Source organism: Lepidochelys kempii, chromosome 26, assembly GCF_965140285.1.
Source record: "Lepidochelys kempii isolate rLepKem1 chromosome 26, rLepKem1.hap1, whole genome shotgun sequence".
Lineage (NCBI taxonomy): Eukaryota > Metazoa > Chordata > Testudines > Cheloniidae > Lepidochelys > Lepidochelys kempii.
Genome location: NC_136405.1, coordinates 5,900,953 through 5,918,027, shown reverse-complemented (window position 1 = coordinate 5,918,027; position 17,075 = coordinate 5,900,953). Strand labels below are relative to the sequence as shown.

The following is a 17,075-nucleotide window of genomic DNA, read 5'->3' as shown; positions in this document are numbered from 1 at the left end:
GCAAGGTGGGCATAGCTGCACACATTGCTCCACAGATCACAGGATGTCAGGCTGGCAGGAGTACATCAGCAGCTTGATGAGAGATGGGCTGTGCTGCGATGCAGCAGTGATCTCCGTGGCTCACCAGCAGCTCCTGGCTGCCCACCCAGGTGGGGTTCTGGCAAACATGACTCAGCTGGAAATCCAAGTGCTCCTGGGTAGGAATAGAGACACACTTCTCACCCAGGGAACCACGCTGGGTGGGCTCAGGTGTCTGGTGATCCGGGACAATCTCTACACAGACACCCACAATTACACCATGGACCTCCGGACCAAACAGCAAGAGGAGAACAGCGACACCTGCACCTATGCCATTACTGTTGCCCTGGCCAACCCAGTGTGCCTCATCCTAGTGGGCCAGAAGGGGATCCAGGGAGGAACGTTGAACCTGAAGGCTTTCAAGATGGTGCGTTACATTAAGAACTCAATGCACCAATAAAGACAAATCCTGAGTGACCTCCTTCCCCGGCCACGAGTTCCTCTTTACTCCTATATCTGCAGGACAGCAGCACCTCCAGCTACTCTGCACATCCCCACTCAGGTACAGAGCAGCCCTTAGAGCACCCTGTTGATTAACTGCATTCCTTCTGGGAACCAAGGCTAGATGTGGTAGCATCCTATAGTAGTTAAGTCCCAATGGAATGATTTGATCTACGGGACAGCTCTACAGGTGCATTTTGCCAAACCTACGTACTATGCAAGGCAGCAGCCAATTGGCTAATAGAAAGGGGAGGGAGCACACACAGCACACTAAGGATCTCCCGAGAGCCTGGATCACCCTCCAGCAACAGGACTTGCTTGCAGCTTCGGCTGTCAGAAAGGCACACTCCTCCAGTATCCTCGTTGTAGGGGATAATGCAATTAGCTAGTGGGCCTAGGCCCTAGATTCTGATGTTTTGGCATGTAAGAGATACAAGCTGCAACAGTACGACTGTCAGCACAGACAATACCCAAATTCTGAGAATTAAAAGCCTTTCTATAGAGATCCAACTACCAGGCTTTCCTAATAATAAAAACATTCTTGGCCATTGTAGTTGTGTAGAGCAGTGTTTCTCAATGACCAGGCCTGGACCAGTGCCAGTCCCTGAGATCTCCCTGACAGTTTAGGAAGGCAGCAAGCTGGTCCTGGGTATCAAAAAGATTGAGAAACACTGGTGTATCATAGATTATCAGGGTTGGAAGGAACCTCAGGAGGTCATCTAGTCCAACCCCCTGCTCAAAGCAGGACCAATCCCCAACTAAATAATCCCAGCTAGGGCTTTGTCAAGCCTGACAGTAAAAATCTCTAAGGAAGGAGATTCCACCACATCCCTAGGTAACCAATTCCAGTGCTTCACCACCCTCCTAGTGAAAAAGTCTTTCCTAATATCCCACCTAAACCTCCCCCACTGCAACCTGAGACCATTACTCCTTGTTCTGTCATCTGGTACCACTGAGAACAGTCTAGATCCATCCTCTTTAGAACCCCCCTTCAGGTAGTTGAAAGCAGCTATCAAATACCTCCTCATTCTTCTCTTCTGCAGACTAAATAATCCCAGTTCCCTCAGCCTCTCCTCATAAGCCTTAAGTGTAGCGCATCAATGCCATGGATGTGCTGGGGGCTTGCATCTGACGACAGCCAAACTGTCAGAAGCAAGTTGGGGTTACAAAGATGGGCACTTTCCACCTTATTTTACCCTCATTTGAGTCAAGGGAACATTAAGCCATAGAGCCCAACTCAGAGGTTGACCATTACACCGTCATTCACCCCAGCAGAAACATGTCCAATGGCCTTAGCAATTGCAGCCAGACAGACCTCTAATACCCTCACAGCATGCAGACTTAGTTTTCAGGCCAATAAAGAGGATTATCTGGATGAGTGAGACTTTGCTACTGCATTCTGAATTGCAGAGAGTGGGATGTTTTATGTTCCCGTCAGATAAAGCCTTGAGATTTCACACATTTCTATCAAAATTGTGGTGGCACCAGGAGCCAGGGCTTTGGAGCGGAGCCCGGAGCTGAGCGCAGAGCAGTGGAGCTGCAGGTTTTTGCCTGGAGCCGGAGCATAGCTCCAGAGCCCTGCCAGGAGCAGCTGTTTGTTTTAACCAGATAGTGAATACTGTATTTAATGACAGGTTTCAGAGTAGCAGCCGTGTTAGTCTGTATTCGCAAAAAGAAAAGGAGTACTTGGGGCACCTTAGAGACTAACAAATTTATTTAAGCATAAGCTTCGTGAGCTACAGCTCACTTCATCGCATCCGATGAAGTGAGCTGTAGCTCACAAAAGCTTATGCTCAACTGTATTTAATGACTCTCCTTGCCTCCTACAGAAGTATCGGTATATAGTGTATGTTAAACAAGAGTTATGGACTGAGCAGACTAGGATACCAAGCCCATCTCAAGCAACAGGTATGGTGGAGGAGAAAAGATGAACCCCACAGAAAGCGCCCAGATTCTATTGATCCAGCTCGTGATAGTACATCCAACCTGTCAGATAGAGGGCTGGGCAAACAGGGCATAGAAGATACTTCTGAGGAAAGATAATTGCAACATTGCAGGGAGCTAGAGGGCAGACAAATGGAAAAAGGTGGCTTCTAGGATGACATGATTTGGAAAACTGTGCAGCAAGAAAGAGCAGATTCCCAAATGCTGGGTGGAGGAGATAGCAAGTTTCAAAGAAAGGAGAGCACACAAGATACTAAGTACAGAGAGAACGCATGATAGCCTGCTAGGAATAATCTGTAGCCCACACACCTATACCACATGTGCACACGGATGCAGTTTTATTCCACTTTGATTTCCACATGCAACCCATGCAATGCTCCCCGTAGAATCCAGCAGCCTCGACACCACACTGCAGCAAGTGCTGCTCTTTCCATTGGCTCCACCAGACAGAGCCCACACAGACAAGCTGCTGGGTCTTCCAAGAGCCACTGCCCCTGTGGCAAACCACTTCATTGGCACAAGCGGCTGCGGGAGGTAGACAGCTATCTTTAGCCGCTCACATAAACCGGAGGAGGAGTTAGGGGTGTCTGAAGACTCAGCAGAAGGGGTGGAATTAGGTGGTTTCTGTGGAGTACTCCAGAACCTAAGTGGTCATTAAACCCAGGTGGTGTTGGCCATCCTGTTTCTCTACAGCCTCAATAATACAATGAATGCACTGAAAACTTGTTTCGTCAGCAGCCAGGTGGGGAAGCTTGAAGGGTGCTGAATGCATTTTGTACCAAGGCCACATTTTAATATTAAACTCCCAAACACAAGACTAGCAGCTGGTAAAGTTATTGGCACATTCTTCCATGGCTTCCAAGCGGTGCAGGCTGGAAAATCTAAACACCACACGCTTCGTACGTGGACAGCACTTTAGGAGTTCAAAGTGCTATCTGGACATTGGCAAACAGGACTCTCACCTTCACAGACGCAGGAGATTCACCCACAAAGCCATATCACACATTTACTGGGCACAGGGCCTAGCCTTTTAAAGGAATACTTACGCAAAGATGAGAGGCAGTGTCTCTCTCTGGGCAATCACTTGGTGATGTGAAAGCAAGCCCCTGAATGACTACACACCCCTCCTAAAGTGACTCAGGGTATGTCTACACTGCAAATAAAAACCTGTGCCAGGCCTGTGCCCGCTGACTCAGGTTGTAGGGCTGTTTAAGTGCAGTGTAGACTTGTGGGCTCGAGCTGGAGCCTGGGCTCTGGGACCCTGAGAATGGGAGGGTCCCAGAGCCCAGGCTCCAGCCCAAGCCCACAAGTCTACATTGCAATTAAACAGCCCTTTAGACAGAGTCTGAGTCAGCCAGCATGGGCCAGCCGTGGGTGTCTAACTGCAGTGCGAACATCCTATAGACACATAGAGGCTGTACAGCAAAGGAGGCAGAAATTCACTCTGGGAGTCGACAGGCAAATCAGAGAGCCCACAGGAACAGCTCACTTTGTATCTCTGGCCAAAGGGAAACCACCGGTGAAAGTTTAACAGTCTCCAGGATGGGGGCCCCAGCTTGGCTTCCGGGCTCTTCCCAGCAGGGCTTGGGAGGGTGGCACAGGCAGCTCATTCAACCACAGGGAGCAGGGGGAAGCAGCTTGAGTTGCTTTGTCGTGCCTCCTGGACCAGTCCTCCTTCAGCCCAATGGTGGTGGCTGGATGAAGGGACTCTGGCAATGCACGGCAGGTGGACATGGTAGGATGCTGCAGGCTTGTATACAGTCAGGCGTGGGGAAGGAAATCTCCTTCACTGGCACCAAAAGGCTATGGCACACCTCACCTGTGCCTGAAACCCAAAACCCAGTTGTCTCAAGTCCAGAGCTAGGTCCATAGGCAGAGGCTGGAGTCACTGTAGCTTTTCTATATACACAGGGTGGGAACATATGTATACTTGTGCCAGTGGGGACAGGAGTGCATTTGTCCCCTGTAATTCTTGTTTATAGCTACACCTGGAGGGGAGGAGCCCTCCCAACTCCCCTCGCTCTGAGCACAGCCAGTAAAGAAAACGGATGGGAGGCTTCTAAGAGCAAGATGCCCGTGGGCAGAGTAGTGGCACAGAGGGCATTGCACGGCCCCAGTGGGAAACCCTCCTCTGACATGCACCTGCTTCCCGTAGCCAGAACAGAACCTGAACTGGGATGGACATCCCAGGCCGACGAGAGGAGCAGCCCACCTCTGGGCTGAACCTCCACAAAGGAGAGGAGAATCCCACGGAGAACTCTGCTCCTTCTTTCCTTTCTCTTATCGATGCCTGTGCTCCAGCAGGGACTCAAAGTCTGGGGAACACACCAGCTTGTGCTTCACATGTCCCAAGACGATCATCTCTCCAGTCCTGCCGTCTCCAGTGCCCACAGATACCAGTTCCTTTCAACAATACAGGAGAAACCATTAAAAACAGCCAGATTCACGCTCTGTTTAGAGGCTACCTGCCCATGAATATAAAGAAAATGCATCTCCCTAGCTTGGGGAAACTATGTTCATGACCACTCGAGACAGCCATGCTGCAGCTTAACTCCCTGGCCCTGATTCATTGCATGAGTGAGTTACGCTCCCGTCAAGCATTGATTTCTAATGCTCTGTTGTATGCATCTGAACTCTGGAGGGGAAGCATTTCCTTCCCAGCAGGGAGAGCCGAGCCCAGAAACTCATCTTCTGGCTGCCTGGGCACCATGATCCCCCGTGCGCTGGTTACAGAAACAGCCAGTAGATGACTAGGGTAGGCCAAATCCTTGCTGAACTACAGGTTCCTCCAGTCCACCTCCTCCCAAAGAAAGTGAGCTAGGGTTCTCTCTCCCATCCACTGTCTCTGAGATTATCTCCCCACTTCCAGTGCTGGGGTGTGGATGCTTTCAGCCTTCATATCATGGGGCCTCTTCCTGACCCCAAATAAGATAGCAGCAGCTCTTCTCAGTCCTCAAAGGGCACATCGAATGGATGGCTCAGGGGAGTGAGATTTGGATACAGAACGTTGCACCTCCGGGGCGCTGGTTCAAGTCAGGCCCAGGTGGAGAGTAGATAAAGTCACTGCTACCCGAGGGCTGCTGGATGGGCCCCGCATGAAATGAGTTTTGGAGCCTCAGCCCAATTCCTAGCAGCCAGGGGTCGATAAGATGGGGTTTATATACCATGGAGATAGATATCATGGATCACAAAGTCCAGTACAACAACTAACTCTCACTACCATCTCAGCTGAGAGGACAAGGTCTGAACAGACCCTGGAGAGAGAACACTTCTCTCAAGCATAGAGGAGGTCCCTCAAGGCCAAGCCAGGACTGAAACACACAGGCACGGGGCAGCAAGCAAGTGTTTGGGGGTGGAGGAAGCATTCCCAAGGCTGCCAGCGTGTCACCTTTCACCAGCAATAAATTCACCATAGATGCAAGGACGAGCCATTTCCCATGCATGCTGGCCGCTGAGCGAGCTGTACCTGCAAAAAGGAGCAGGGGGTCCCCATGGTCACGTCCAGAGTCACTTTGCCCAGAACCAGCTGCACCTTTCCCGATTTGCGGATCAGCAGCTTCCCCACCTGCCCTTCTGGCAGGTCCCCCAGGGTGCAGATGTTCTCAGCCTGCTTGGCCTCCTGTGGAGAAACACATTCGGGGTTAGAGGGGTGCAGCTCCTTTGCCCTGGTCACCCCAGTGCTCTTCTCCAGTCAAAAGTTGGGATGCTCACGCCTTCCCTGGAAGGAGTCTCTCCAAAGAGAAGTAAGAGATCCTGTAAGATATGCCTCCACCCCCATGCAATGAGGCTCAGGTGTGCTGTATCATTGGATAGACATTAATTGCCTAATTAATTTCAGAATTTAATGGAAGTTCCATCAGTGTCGAAACAAAGCAGCCTCCCTCAAAACCAGAGCCTTCCTTAAGTGCTGAGGTTGTGAGCATATCTGCCACCTGGCTCAAGCTGGTTGGATGTCAAAGGCCAACAGGTTTGGGAAACTTGCACAGTGGAAGTGGGAATTGCCATGAGCCAAGACGCAGATTGAGATACTTACAGAAACTGCACCGAAGAAATCCTAGGTGCTTTCTGGGAGTGTGTGAAGGACACAGCGAAAGGATGGGGGAGCATTGTTAAAGTTGCCTGTGTGCCCTCCCCTGCCCCAGGTCTCTCACCACTGGATACAGCAAACTCCCCAGAAATGCCAGCACAGACACTGTCCCTTGTTGCATTGCTCCTTCTCCCACTGCACATGCACACCAGTGCCCCGGAGGCAGCCTCTGTCTCACAGGGCTCAGCTGTTAGCTAGGTTTTATCTACGAGTTCCGCTGATGGGCCTCCCGGGGAGTCCACATGCTTCCCTAGCACCTAGCTACAATATATGCACACAGCTCCCCTCTAACGGGTGATGCGCAGCAAGACAACCCCCTGCTACAATGTCCATCTCATTCCCATACCATGGAGGGCTCAGTGAGGGCCCCGCTTGATCTCGTACCTGGTTCTTCTCCTGCTTCACCATCACCATCTGCCCCTCCTCATTCTGCACCTCTGTTTTGATGGGCTTGGTGTCCTGCGTGGGCGGCTGCCCAGGGAGGGTGTCTGGCAGCTGCAGGAAGACCAGCTCCTCCTCCTTGGTCAGGCTCAGACTCTGCAGCAGCTCTGCCACGGAGATGTCTTGCGGGTAGCTGGGAGGTGCCTTTGCCTGAGATGGCTTGGCAACCACCAGTGGCTCCTCAGAGTCCTCCTCATCGCGGGGCTCCTCTTTCACTAAGAGCAGAGACAAAACCGCAGAGCTCACTGCGGTGCAGACAAGGTCGCAGGCTACCTGTGCAGAATTATTCCCCACTCCACCATAAGCTCCCTGTTAGACAACAGCCACCTTCCCATGCTCCGGGGGTGTCCGCTTCACACCCCCGGGAGTGAGGGTGGGGGAAAGCAGGGGAGAAGAGGCTCTTGCCACCTGCAGCAAATCTTGCTCCCTTGCAACAGACTAGCCAGGGGCACAGGAAGAACGCTGGCCTCTGGTGTCTTTATTTCACCTGTCAAGGTGTTAAGCACCTTCAACTCTCATTGGGAGTCCGTGGGAATTGAGGCTCTCAGCACCGTGCAGGACCTGACCCTTAGTGACTAGGATGATGGGAAATGTTACACGTAGTTAACGTCTGGGCTACACACTGAGCCTCTTGAATAAACCCTTGGTTCTGGGTGGTTTCTCATCCCTTTCTGAAGGGCTGGAGACAAGAACCATCCTCAGTCAGAGCAAACAGGCTTGGACAGCACCATACCTCTTGTGCTGCTGTGAATGGTCCAACATACTAAGAGGACACATCCCCCCCATGTGGTTTCCCTCCACCCCCTGCAACTTCTGTACCTTGCTTCTCTTCTGATCAGGGAACCCCTGATATGCCTCTGTCCCCCATTCGCTGGGGCGGGGAGGCTGGAAGTAGAAGGGCCAGACCAAATGTATGAGACCTGCTAGGTAGGCCTCCCAGGGATACCTTTCAGTCAATAGCCAGTACCTTTAGCTGAATGCTTGGATTTTGTGAGTACACTGGAACAAATCAGCTCCATGTTCCCCTACCCCAAGCATTCAAGCTGCAAGGCTGTAGCTAGGGCTGGTGAGCTTAGGTGTATCCCCATAGGGATCCCAGCACAGAGTCTGACCATGATGGGCTTGAATCCAGTACCTTTCACTGAAGGCAAATCCACTTCCATCATCTCCTCCTTGGTGCTGGTGGCCAAAGGCTTCATATCTTCCTGGTCATCGCCCTCCTCCTTGAACAGCCAGCCTGAGTGGGCCAGGGGTAGTTGAACTGGCTTGTTCCGGATGTCATTCCTCAAGCGTGGGTCATCAAGGAACTGAAGGAGGAAAGCGGGAGAGGGAGAAGAGTCAGAAGGTAGAATATCCCTCAGTGCCAGAGAGGGGAGAGCTGCCAGCCAGGACTTATTAGGGCCATTGGACACAGAGAGGACAAATACTTCATAACCCCTATGCAGATAGGCACCCTGCCCATTTTACAGAAGTGGAAACTGAGGTACAGAGGACGCGAGTTGCCACTGACATAGCAAGTTGACAGCAGAGCTAAGGACCGAACCCAGGAATCCTGCCTTCTAGTCCTGCACACCAACCATGCCCAGATACTGTAATCCTATGACTCCATGCCATCTGTAACAGTGCTTGGTCTGATCTGTATACAAGCCAACCCCACAGGAGTCAATGGGAGCTGTCCGTGACTGCTGCAGGATCAGGCAATGTAAGTATCCTCTCCTCTCCTCTCTACTAGGCAGTGAAATCAGGAGAGTAACCAGGGGTGAGCCTGAAGCTCCTGCTGCTGGGTGCAGAAACTGACTCTTGGGGAGCAGCAGGGACGCCCCGCCTCTGGGGAAACAGCCACTTGGCCCTAGGTGTCCTGCTGGCAGGGCTAGAACTGGGGACTCCCAGACTAACAAACGTCAGGGAACTAGAAGCCTTAAACTCCCTCCTCAACCTCCCCGCCCCCATCCAATGGAACAATCCTGGAGTAGGCTCTTCTGTTCCAGCCGGATGGAGAACTATAGCCCTGCGTCCCAGATGGTACTGCCCCCTCCTCCCAGCCTTGCTTACATCATCCTTTTCCAGCATACGCAGGATCTGCTTGGTCTCCTCGTCCGTCTCCCTCTTCTCTTTCTTTATGTTGATGATGTGGGAAGGTCCAAAGTCTGACATGTCCACGGTCTTATCCCAAGTGCCTGTGTGAAAGAGAAGGCGAGCGCAGGAGTGAAGATTTGGAACAGGGATAATCCCTTGGCTGAGCACTGTATTTCAATCCCCCCTTTTCTTGGTGTGAATTAAGTGGTTCTAGATTCAAAGCCCTGCAGCCCCGGATCCCCTTGTTCAACTCTAGAACAGAACAGCACAAACAGTGCAAGCTTCTCCCCAGCACTAGCCTGACAATGTGCCTCCACCCTGGCCTAGAGGAACTGCACCTGTGGGGAGAGAGGGTAGATCAGGGCTAGTCTTCACTGCAACAGTTATCTCAAGTTACTACCCGAGTTAGCTTAGCTCGAGTGAGCATGGTCACAGTGCAAAACAACACCCAAGTTACGCAGAGTGAATGGATCAGCAGCTGATGAGTCGTTATCACCTAGGCTGCTGCACCCCCACTGCATTTGTAGCTTGAGCATTAGCAGTACTTGAGGATCAACTAATACCCTGCAACAGCGCTGCTCAGCTGACTTTAAAGCACCATGTAACTAGAGCCAGGTGTGTGCGCGCAAACGGGAGGTGGGTTGGGGTAACACTTGAGTTACAGCTTGAACTCACACTGCTGTGAAGACAAGGCCTCACGCTCCAGCCAGGGAAGACTCTCCAGTCTTAACTTCCCCAAGTGCATGTTGCACAAGCCACCAGGACATTTGCCCACTAGAAACCACACTGAGACCCACCACGCAATGAATCGAACAGTGGTGACTTTAATGGGCTGGATTGAAACTGGTAACCTTGTGGTGAAGAGCTCTCTTACCCCAACGTGAATCACTGAGCCCTTCCAAACCCTAGATCATTTTATTTCAAACCTTTGCAAAAAAGGCAGTACCCACGTTAACAAAAACAACCTACCCATGGACAGCACCTTTCATTCCAAAGTGCTTTAACAATTCTGGCCAAAAGATACATGCAAGTCGGACATAGGGATGATTCAAGTTGACACTGAAATGCAGCATCTCTCCCCACCACTGGCCTTCCTTGGAAGTCATCTCCAAGGAGGAGAAGCAAAGCAGAAGGGAGACTCTGGGAAAAGTGGCTTCTGTGACACCCTCCTGCCCCACAGCCTTAAGTGCTGTCCACACTCCTGCTAACTGTACCCTTCTTCTTCATCATTTCTGCTGGGCCTTGCTCGAAGATGGAGTGGGACTGAATGACCTCCGGCCTCCCCCTGCCTCGTCCATGGCCATCTCGCTGCCGATCCCGATCTCTCTCTTTCTTCTCTTTCTTGATGGAGATATCCTCTTTTGGCCTGGAGAAAAAGGTTTGATGGGGTATTGCTTATTGCAAGCCTAAAACGCTCCTGCTGAATCCTAACACACTTGAAATGATCCACCCTCACATCTTAGAGTGTCGTTACATACACTCAGAAGATGCCAGAATATTTTACAAACTGTCTATAGCAATCACTGCAAAACAGCCACCCCTGGGGTGGAACGTGGAGGCTGTTTAATAGTGCACTGCAGCCAGTACACGTTAATTTGGGTTTTAGATGATCACATCCCACTCCACTGAGACAATATAAGGTGGCCACTTACTCTTCTTTGATCTTCCTGCTAATTATGTTGGGGGTGAAAGTTTTCTACAAAACAAAAACAAAAAAATGATTAAGTCTCTTGTTCAGGAAGTGCCAAATATAAGCCACAGAAAACAAACGGGAAGCTATTTGATGACCCCACCATCTGCTGCTGAGCTCTATAACATGGTGCTAGATCCTGAGAGCCCTCAGCTCCCACAGATTTCAGTAGGAGCTGAAGGGAGCCAGGCCCTGGGCCCTTGATGTAAATCTCGACTTCTGGAGGTACTTTACATCAGTCTCTTGTTTTACCATGGTCCAATAGTTTCTCCCCACTGGAGCTGCTGTTTACAAGCCATCTTATGCACAGACACCCTAATGTCTGTCTAGGCTCTGACTATTTGAGCGTTTATGGATAAAAAGATGCTTTACAAACAGAAGTGAGGAAGCCTGGCACAGAACCAGTCTGGCTGCATTACAGACTCAGACAATGCAGTGTGTCCCGTACAACTCCCTACCCAGTTACCTCTACAGAAGGTGCCAGCCCCAGTTACACAAATAGTTCATGTGGCATCAGGAATGGGTTAGAGAAGAAGAGGCCACAGAGGACATGGAAACATGCAGGGATTGGCAAGGTCATCACCAGGCTGCCAGTTCAAAAAAGAATAATGCTGTTTATCTAAGGCTTGTTTTCCCAACTGCTCTCCAGACATTCATTGATTAACCCTCATATCCAGCCCTACAAGGCGAGGAGATACGTATTCTCCCACTTTCCAGATGGGGAAAGGAAATAGAAAGAGGGACTTGATCAAAGCCTCAGAAGGAGTTAGTGTCAGAGAAGGGAGCAGAACAAGGAGTTCTGATTGCAAAGGCTCCTGATGCAACAACTATACTATATAGGAACTGCCATATCAGATCACACCAGTGGTCAGTCGAGTGTGGTATCCTGTCTCCTCCTTATCAGATGCTGCATAGGAAGGTGTAAGCCACCCCAAAATGGACAACTTTCTTCTTAACCCAAACAGTTACTGTTCAGTTTACGCCCCTTCCTCCATCCGAGACAGGCAGAAAGATACAAAAAAACAAGTTGACACTGGAATTATTGTAATAAAAATCAGGTCTCTAAGCTTTTTAATGTCAGGCATCTTTCGTTAGACTCCAAAAAGGAGCCAAGAACAATTAGCAGCATCCCTCAAAGAAGTGTCACTGGAACAGCACTAAGCACATCTGTTGAGGGTGCAAGCTCTTTGTGGCAGTGACTGTGTGTTCTTGATCACTGTACAGCACTAAGTCATGGATACTACAGGCCAGATCTGGCACATGGTAAAGTCAGTGGTACTGACCCTGGTGGGTGCGGGATCAGGTTCTATAAAATGAGATCAAAGTTATTTTACAAAAAGAAAAGGAGTACTTGTGGCACCTTAGAGACTAACCAATTTATTTGAGCATGAGCTTTCGTGAGCTGTAGCTCAATTGGTTAGTCTCTAAGGTGCCACAAGTACTCCTTTTCTTTTCGCAAATACAGACTAACACGGCTGTTACTCTGAAACCTGAAAGTTATTTTATAGGCCACTTATTTGGTTAAAGAAAGTCAGGAGGGCAGTCTTCTCTGTGCCATTGGGGACACTTGCCTTCTTTACTCCTCCGAGGGTAAGGTCTCGGGAACGGATGGAGGGGAGGCGCCCGGGGCTAATGGGGGTGGCAGGTCTCCTCCCTATCAGCCCTCGTGCCCCAGCGAGTCCAGGCCGGAGACTGCCTGGGTTTCCAGCGTCGTTGCCTGAACTCCCCTCCGACATCCTTTCCAGTTATCTGGGGAAGAGAAATATCAGAGGGAACAACACGGCTGAAATTTCCAGCAACCCAAAGAGCTGACACCTGGAAACCCATTTCCTGAGCTGGAAGGAATGGAGGTGGTGTTACAGCCATGCCGACTCCTTTTCTGTTCAGACACAGCTCAGTCAGGAGGAGGAAGAGGAATAGGAATTTGTTGTGATCGGGAGAAAAGGGAATAAGGATAATTGCTAGGGCAAGAAATTAACAAATCACAGGGGACAAAACAGACCTGAGATACCAGGGGCATGATTAACTGAAGGGCCCTTCGGAAGGTGGGGGGGAGGGGGACGGCGGGGCGGCCTGCAGGTAAGGAAGGTATACTGAGCACAGGACGACAGCCCGAGCTGGGAGATCTTTTCTGCAAGTCATCTGCCTTTTGCTGGACTGAGGACCAGTTCCCCAAAAGGGGATCAGAAAGAAGGCCCACATACCCAGCCCTCACTATTTCAGGGCTCACACCCACCTCCCACCTGGACCCTTTGCTGTACAGGGTCAGATCCCCCTCATTACATGGGGGCTTTGACCTCTTCACTTCTCCCCACACATAGGGGCTCAATTACCCAGCTTCCAGGTTATAAGGGAACTCACCCTCACCACAGGGGGAGAGTTCCCCCTTTCTTTAGGCCCCTCACTATAGGGACTCAACATCCCCCAGCAGGGGTCTCAGACACCTCGCCTTCAAGGCTCCCCCATCTCCAGGCACCCTCATATGGGGCTCAGACCCCACCACCTGTCTCCAGGCGTGCAGTCCCTACCATTCCCCCCGCCCAGGCTTCAACCCCATATTGCTATCTCCAGGTGTGCACCCCCCATAGGGAGCTCTGACACCACCCGACTCATTGTCAGGCTCACACACCCCATAGGAGCCTGGGAACCCACTCTCACTTCCAGGCACACCCCCCATAGCAAGCCCAATCACCCTCATTCCTCCCCCCCCGTCCAGACACGCGTCCCCCCCGTCCAGACACGCGTCCCCCATTGGGAGCTCAGGACCCCCCCGTCCAGACACGCACCCCCCTTCATAGGGGGCTCAGGAACCCCCCCATCCAGACACGCACCCCCCTTCATAGGGGGCTCATACCCCGCCCCCCGTCCAGACACGCACCCCCCATATGGGGCTCATACCCCGCCCCCCGTCCAGACACGCACCCCCCATATGGGGCTCAGAACCCCCCCCAGACACGCACCCCCCCTTCATAGGGGGCTCATACCCCGGCCCCCCCCCGTCCAGACACCCCCCCCCCCATCAGACCCCAATCCTTGTTATCTAACCCAGCCTCGACCAGCAGCAGCAAACAGGAAAAAGCGTGACGCCACGATTGACCTTTCAACTCTAGCCCGCATGCGTGCGCCCGCCATCTTTGTGAGGGGCAGTGGAAGTGGCGGGACTCCCGCCGCGCCGCCATGCTTGTGAGGGGCACGCACTCGTAATGGAGAAAAGAGCGTGCCGCCATCTTTGTGAGGGGCGACCTCTGGCATAGGAGGAAGGAGGCGCCACCTTTGTGAGGGGCGCCCACTGCACTGGGGAAATACTTGCAGCTAGTGGGCAGGGAGGGAAACAGAGGCAGAGTACTGACTTGCCAGGGTGACAAAGGACATAAGTGGGCAAATCAAGCATAGAACCCAGGAGTCCAGACTCCCAATCACTCTCCTCCCCTACTGCAATTAATACCTACCTATGCTAACAACACAATCACCCTGCCAACCCTCTAGATCACATTGGCATCGAAATGCCCATGCTAAGAATTGTACGATAGACTGTCTGTCACTCGCACGATTCCCCAGGATGAGAGGAGGTAAATGCTGCTAGAAGCTTACTAGTGGCATCCATGCTTTAACTACCTGATGCCCCTCGTCTCACTCTCTGCAAATCAGCGCTGCCAACTCTTGCAAGACTTACTGTTTTTCTTAAAAGCCCCACCTCCTGGAGGATACGGATTGCATGAGATTTCACTGATTTTTTTTTTTAATTTAAAAGAAAAAAGTATGTTTCTAGCTCTCATTTTGGAGAAAAGCTTGAGAATGTGACCTGAACGCATTCCAAAGGCTCAGAAACCAAAACACTAAACATTATTATTTTTTTAAAATCTCATGAATTTTAGGCCACTCATGATTTTCTCAGGGACCGGCTCTTGAGTTTTGAATGCTTGGGGGTTGGAAATACTTGCAACAGCAGTTTTGCACCCACACAACTATACACCCAGACACAATTCTGCAGACACTCTTTACAGTGCTGTGATGTCTAATCACCTGGTTTCCAGGAGGCAGCCAAGCAGCTACATGTCAAAGCATGGTTCATCCAATTATTTGACCCAATAAAACCAGGCCTGCAATTATTTGCTGGAGAAAAATCCAAAACTGCTTTTCAAAATCAAGCCCTGGCTCTATAAAAACCAAAACAGTCCTTCGCTCCTGTCAGTGGCTGCTGCCTGCTACGAAAGAGCTTCAAGTATCTCCTTGCTAGTGCTAAGTGAAAATAGAAAAATCTATAGTCGTGCTGGGCTTTAATTTAACACCTCTGCAGGAAGGGAGGTATATCGGCAATGAAAGTGGGCTCTCCAAGCCTAAGGGAAAATCCCACTAGATGAAATTGTTGCTATCAAATTCATTTTTCACGCATCAAGATAAAGGTGTTTTTTGAAACCAGCCCCTCAGAAATAAAACGTTCCTTCATTACCTCTATTGTGTCATGAAACTGCAGTAATGGAGCATGTTAACACTTCAGGTGAAGAGCGGTAAATTGAAGAGGATGCTGCTGCAGTCGGTCCTTGTGCACCTCCATATTCCTTTGTCCTGTTTTCTGCAGTATCCACACCATCTCTGCGGCAATTGTGCTTGTATGGTCACCCCTGAAGGTGCCTGTAAAACCCATTAACTGGAGGGAAGAGAGAACCCGTTTTGCCAAAATTTGATCCTATTTGAAAATCATGGGTTCTAGATTTAGAACAGGACTTCTGAGGCTCTGCTTATTAGCTCTGTCCAAACACAAATTTTGGGCTGCAACATGATTTCTTTTGTTAAACTTTGTTTTGTAAGAGGCTAGAAGCCACTCAAGAATGACTTTTAAACCAGAATCTCTATTCTCTGCATAGCACAGGCTTTCTTTTCATTAGAAATAGATGCATGGGTCAAACTCTGATTTCACTTTTCCTAGTGTAAATCTGGAGTAATAAATAGAAAGATACCACGTTGACACTAGTGTAAAGGAGATCAGAATTGGGCTCATCATTTTCAATAAGAGTTCTCTTGAAAAATAAAGGTATACATGGGACCTGTTCAATGGAGCTATGCTGATTTGCATTAGCTGAGAATCCAGTTAGATAGGCAGACATTTTGCAAAACTCACAAACGTTTCACAAAGCCACACTTACAAAAAATACTTTCTAAAAGTTTGACAATCTCTCATGCACCTCTAGATTCATCCTTTCCTAATTAACCTTAATTTTCATTATGCACTGTAGGTGGGGAACAGAACACAGAGAGGGAATTTCAGATTTGCTTGTCCAGAATAAGCTGATGATAGTAATGCCTAATTACAAACCCTTTAGAAGGATCACATCCGCTCTTCAGGTGAATTCTCCCCTGTGCTGTAGGCCAGTCCAAGGCCCATGAACCACTTAGGCCCACTTAATAAGAGGTAATGGGTTACTTTCACCCATCCAGAATAGAGAGATTTAGGGTCCGCTTGGTCCAGGCCTGAGCTGCGCTCTCTCTCTCTCTCTCTCTCTCACACACACACACGCGCACGCGCACGCGCGCCGGAGGGATAGCTCAGTGGTTTGAGCATTGGCTTTCTAAACCCAGGGTTGTGAGTTCAATCCTTGAGGGGGCCATTCGGGATCTGGGGCAAATATTGGGGACTGGTCCTGCTTTGAGAAGGGGGTTGGACTAAATGATCTCCTGAGGTCCCTTCCAACCCTAATATTCTATGATTCTAAATCACATCAGGCACATATGGCCATTCCACATCACTAAATCTAACTGGGCTGTAAATCGGTGCAACTGACATACTGAGAGAGCACAGGGACTAGGTCATAGCTGATCTTCACTGCACAGGGATAACACAAGCAGAGAGATGGTGCCCAAGGTATCTAGGTGCCAAATCAATGTACACTCGTAAGCAGTTGCACACATATGCAAATACTCACACACATGGATACTCACACACATGGACATTCACACAAACACTCACTGAGATGACCATTCACATGTACCCCTCACACCTGCTCTCTCCCTGCCCCCATTCTGCTTCCCTGGCAATGAGCCTAGGGCTGAGGGAAGCCCAAGGCTAGGGCAGGTGAACTATCCTTTGACAGCGCTGCAAGTTCCGCCAGGCTGTGACTGTGACAGAGGGGACAGTGACAGAGAGACATCATTAGGGGTTCTGCCGGGCAGCTGTGGCAGCATCCCGACTGCCCTTGGATTGCTGACAGCTAGATGGATGATGTAATTACCAGCACCTCAGTTACCTCTACTCAATGTGCAACTGAGCGGGTCCCAGCTGCAGCCCAGGGGATGCTGTTCTGTGACACGATGGGGCAGCTG

General features: G+C 50.4%; 1 protein-coding gene and 1 pseudogene across 3 annotated transcripts; one reads left to right on the top strand and one right to left on the bottom strand.

The window, feature by feature from the left end:
* The first annotated feature begins 43 nt into the window (after nt 1-43).
* LOC140903450 (profilin-2 pseudogene) lies at nt 44-478 on the top strand (annotated as a pseudogene).
* A 3,293-nt stretch (nt 479-3,771) lies between these two features.
* Nucleotides 3,772-13,890, bottom strand: POLR3D (RNA polymerase III subunit D). 3 transcript variants are annotated; one of them, XM_073324830.2, is made up of 9 exons: nt 13,803-13,890; nt 12,329-12,506; nt 10,720-10,763; nt 10,282-10,433; nt 9,044-9,168; nt 8,127-8,298; nt 6,935-7,206; nt 5,930-6,082; nt 3,772-4,866 (listed from the first exon to the last, which is right to left on the bottom strand). In XM_073324830.2, the coding sequence occupies exons 2-9, from the start codon at nt 12,491-12,493 to the stop codon at nt 4,744-4,746; spliced, it is 1,206 nt and encodes a 401-aa protein (XP_073180931.1). In that variant the 5' UTR covers nt 12,494-12,506; nt 13,803-13,890; the 3' UTR covers nt 3,772-4,743. The 3 variants fall into 3 exon arrangements, with proteins under 3 accessions (XP_073180931.1, XP_073180932.1, XP_073180930.1); XM_073324831.2 differs by lacking the exon at nt 13,803-13,890 and adding an exon at nt 13,119-13,441; XM_073324829.2 differs by lacking the exon at nt 13,803-13,890 and having other exon boundaries at nt 12,329-13,441.
* Nucleotides 13,891-17,075: the final 3,185 nt, after the last annotated feature.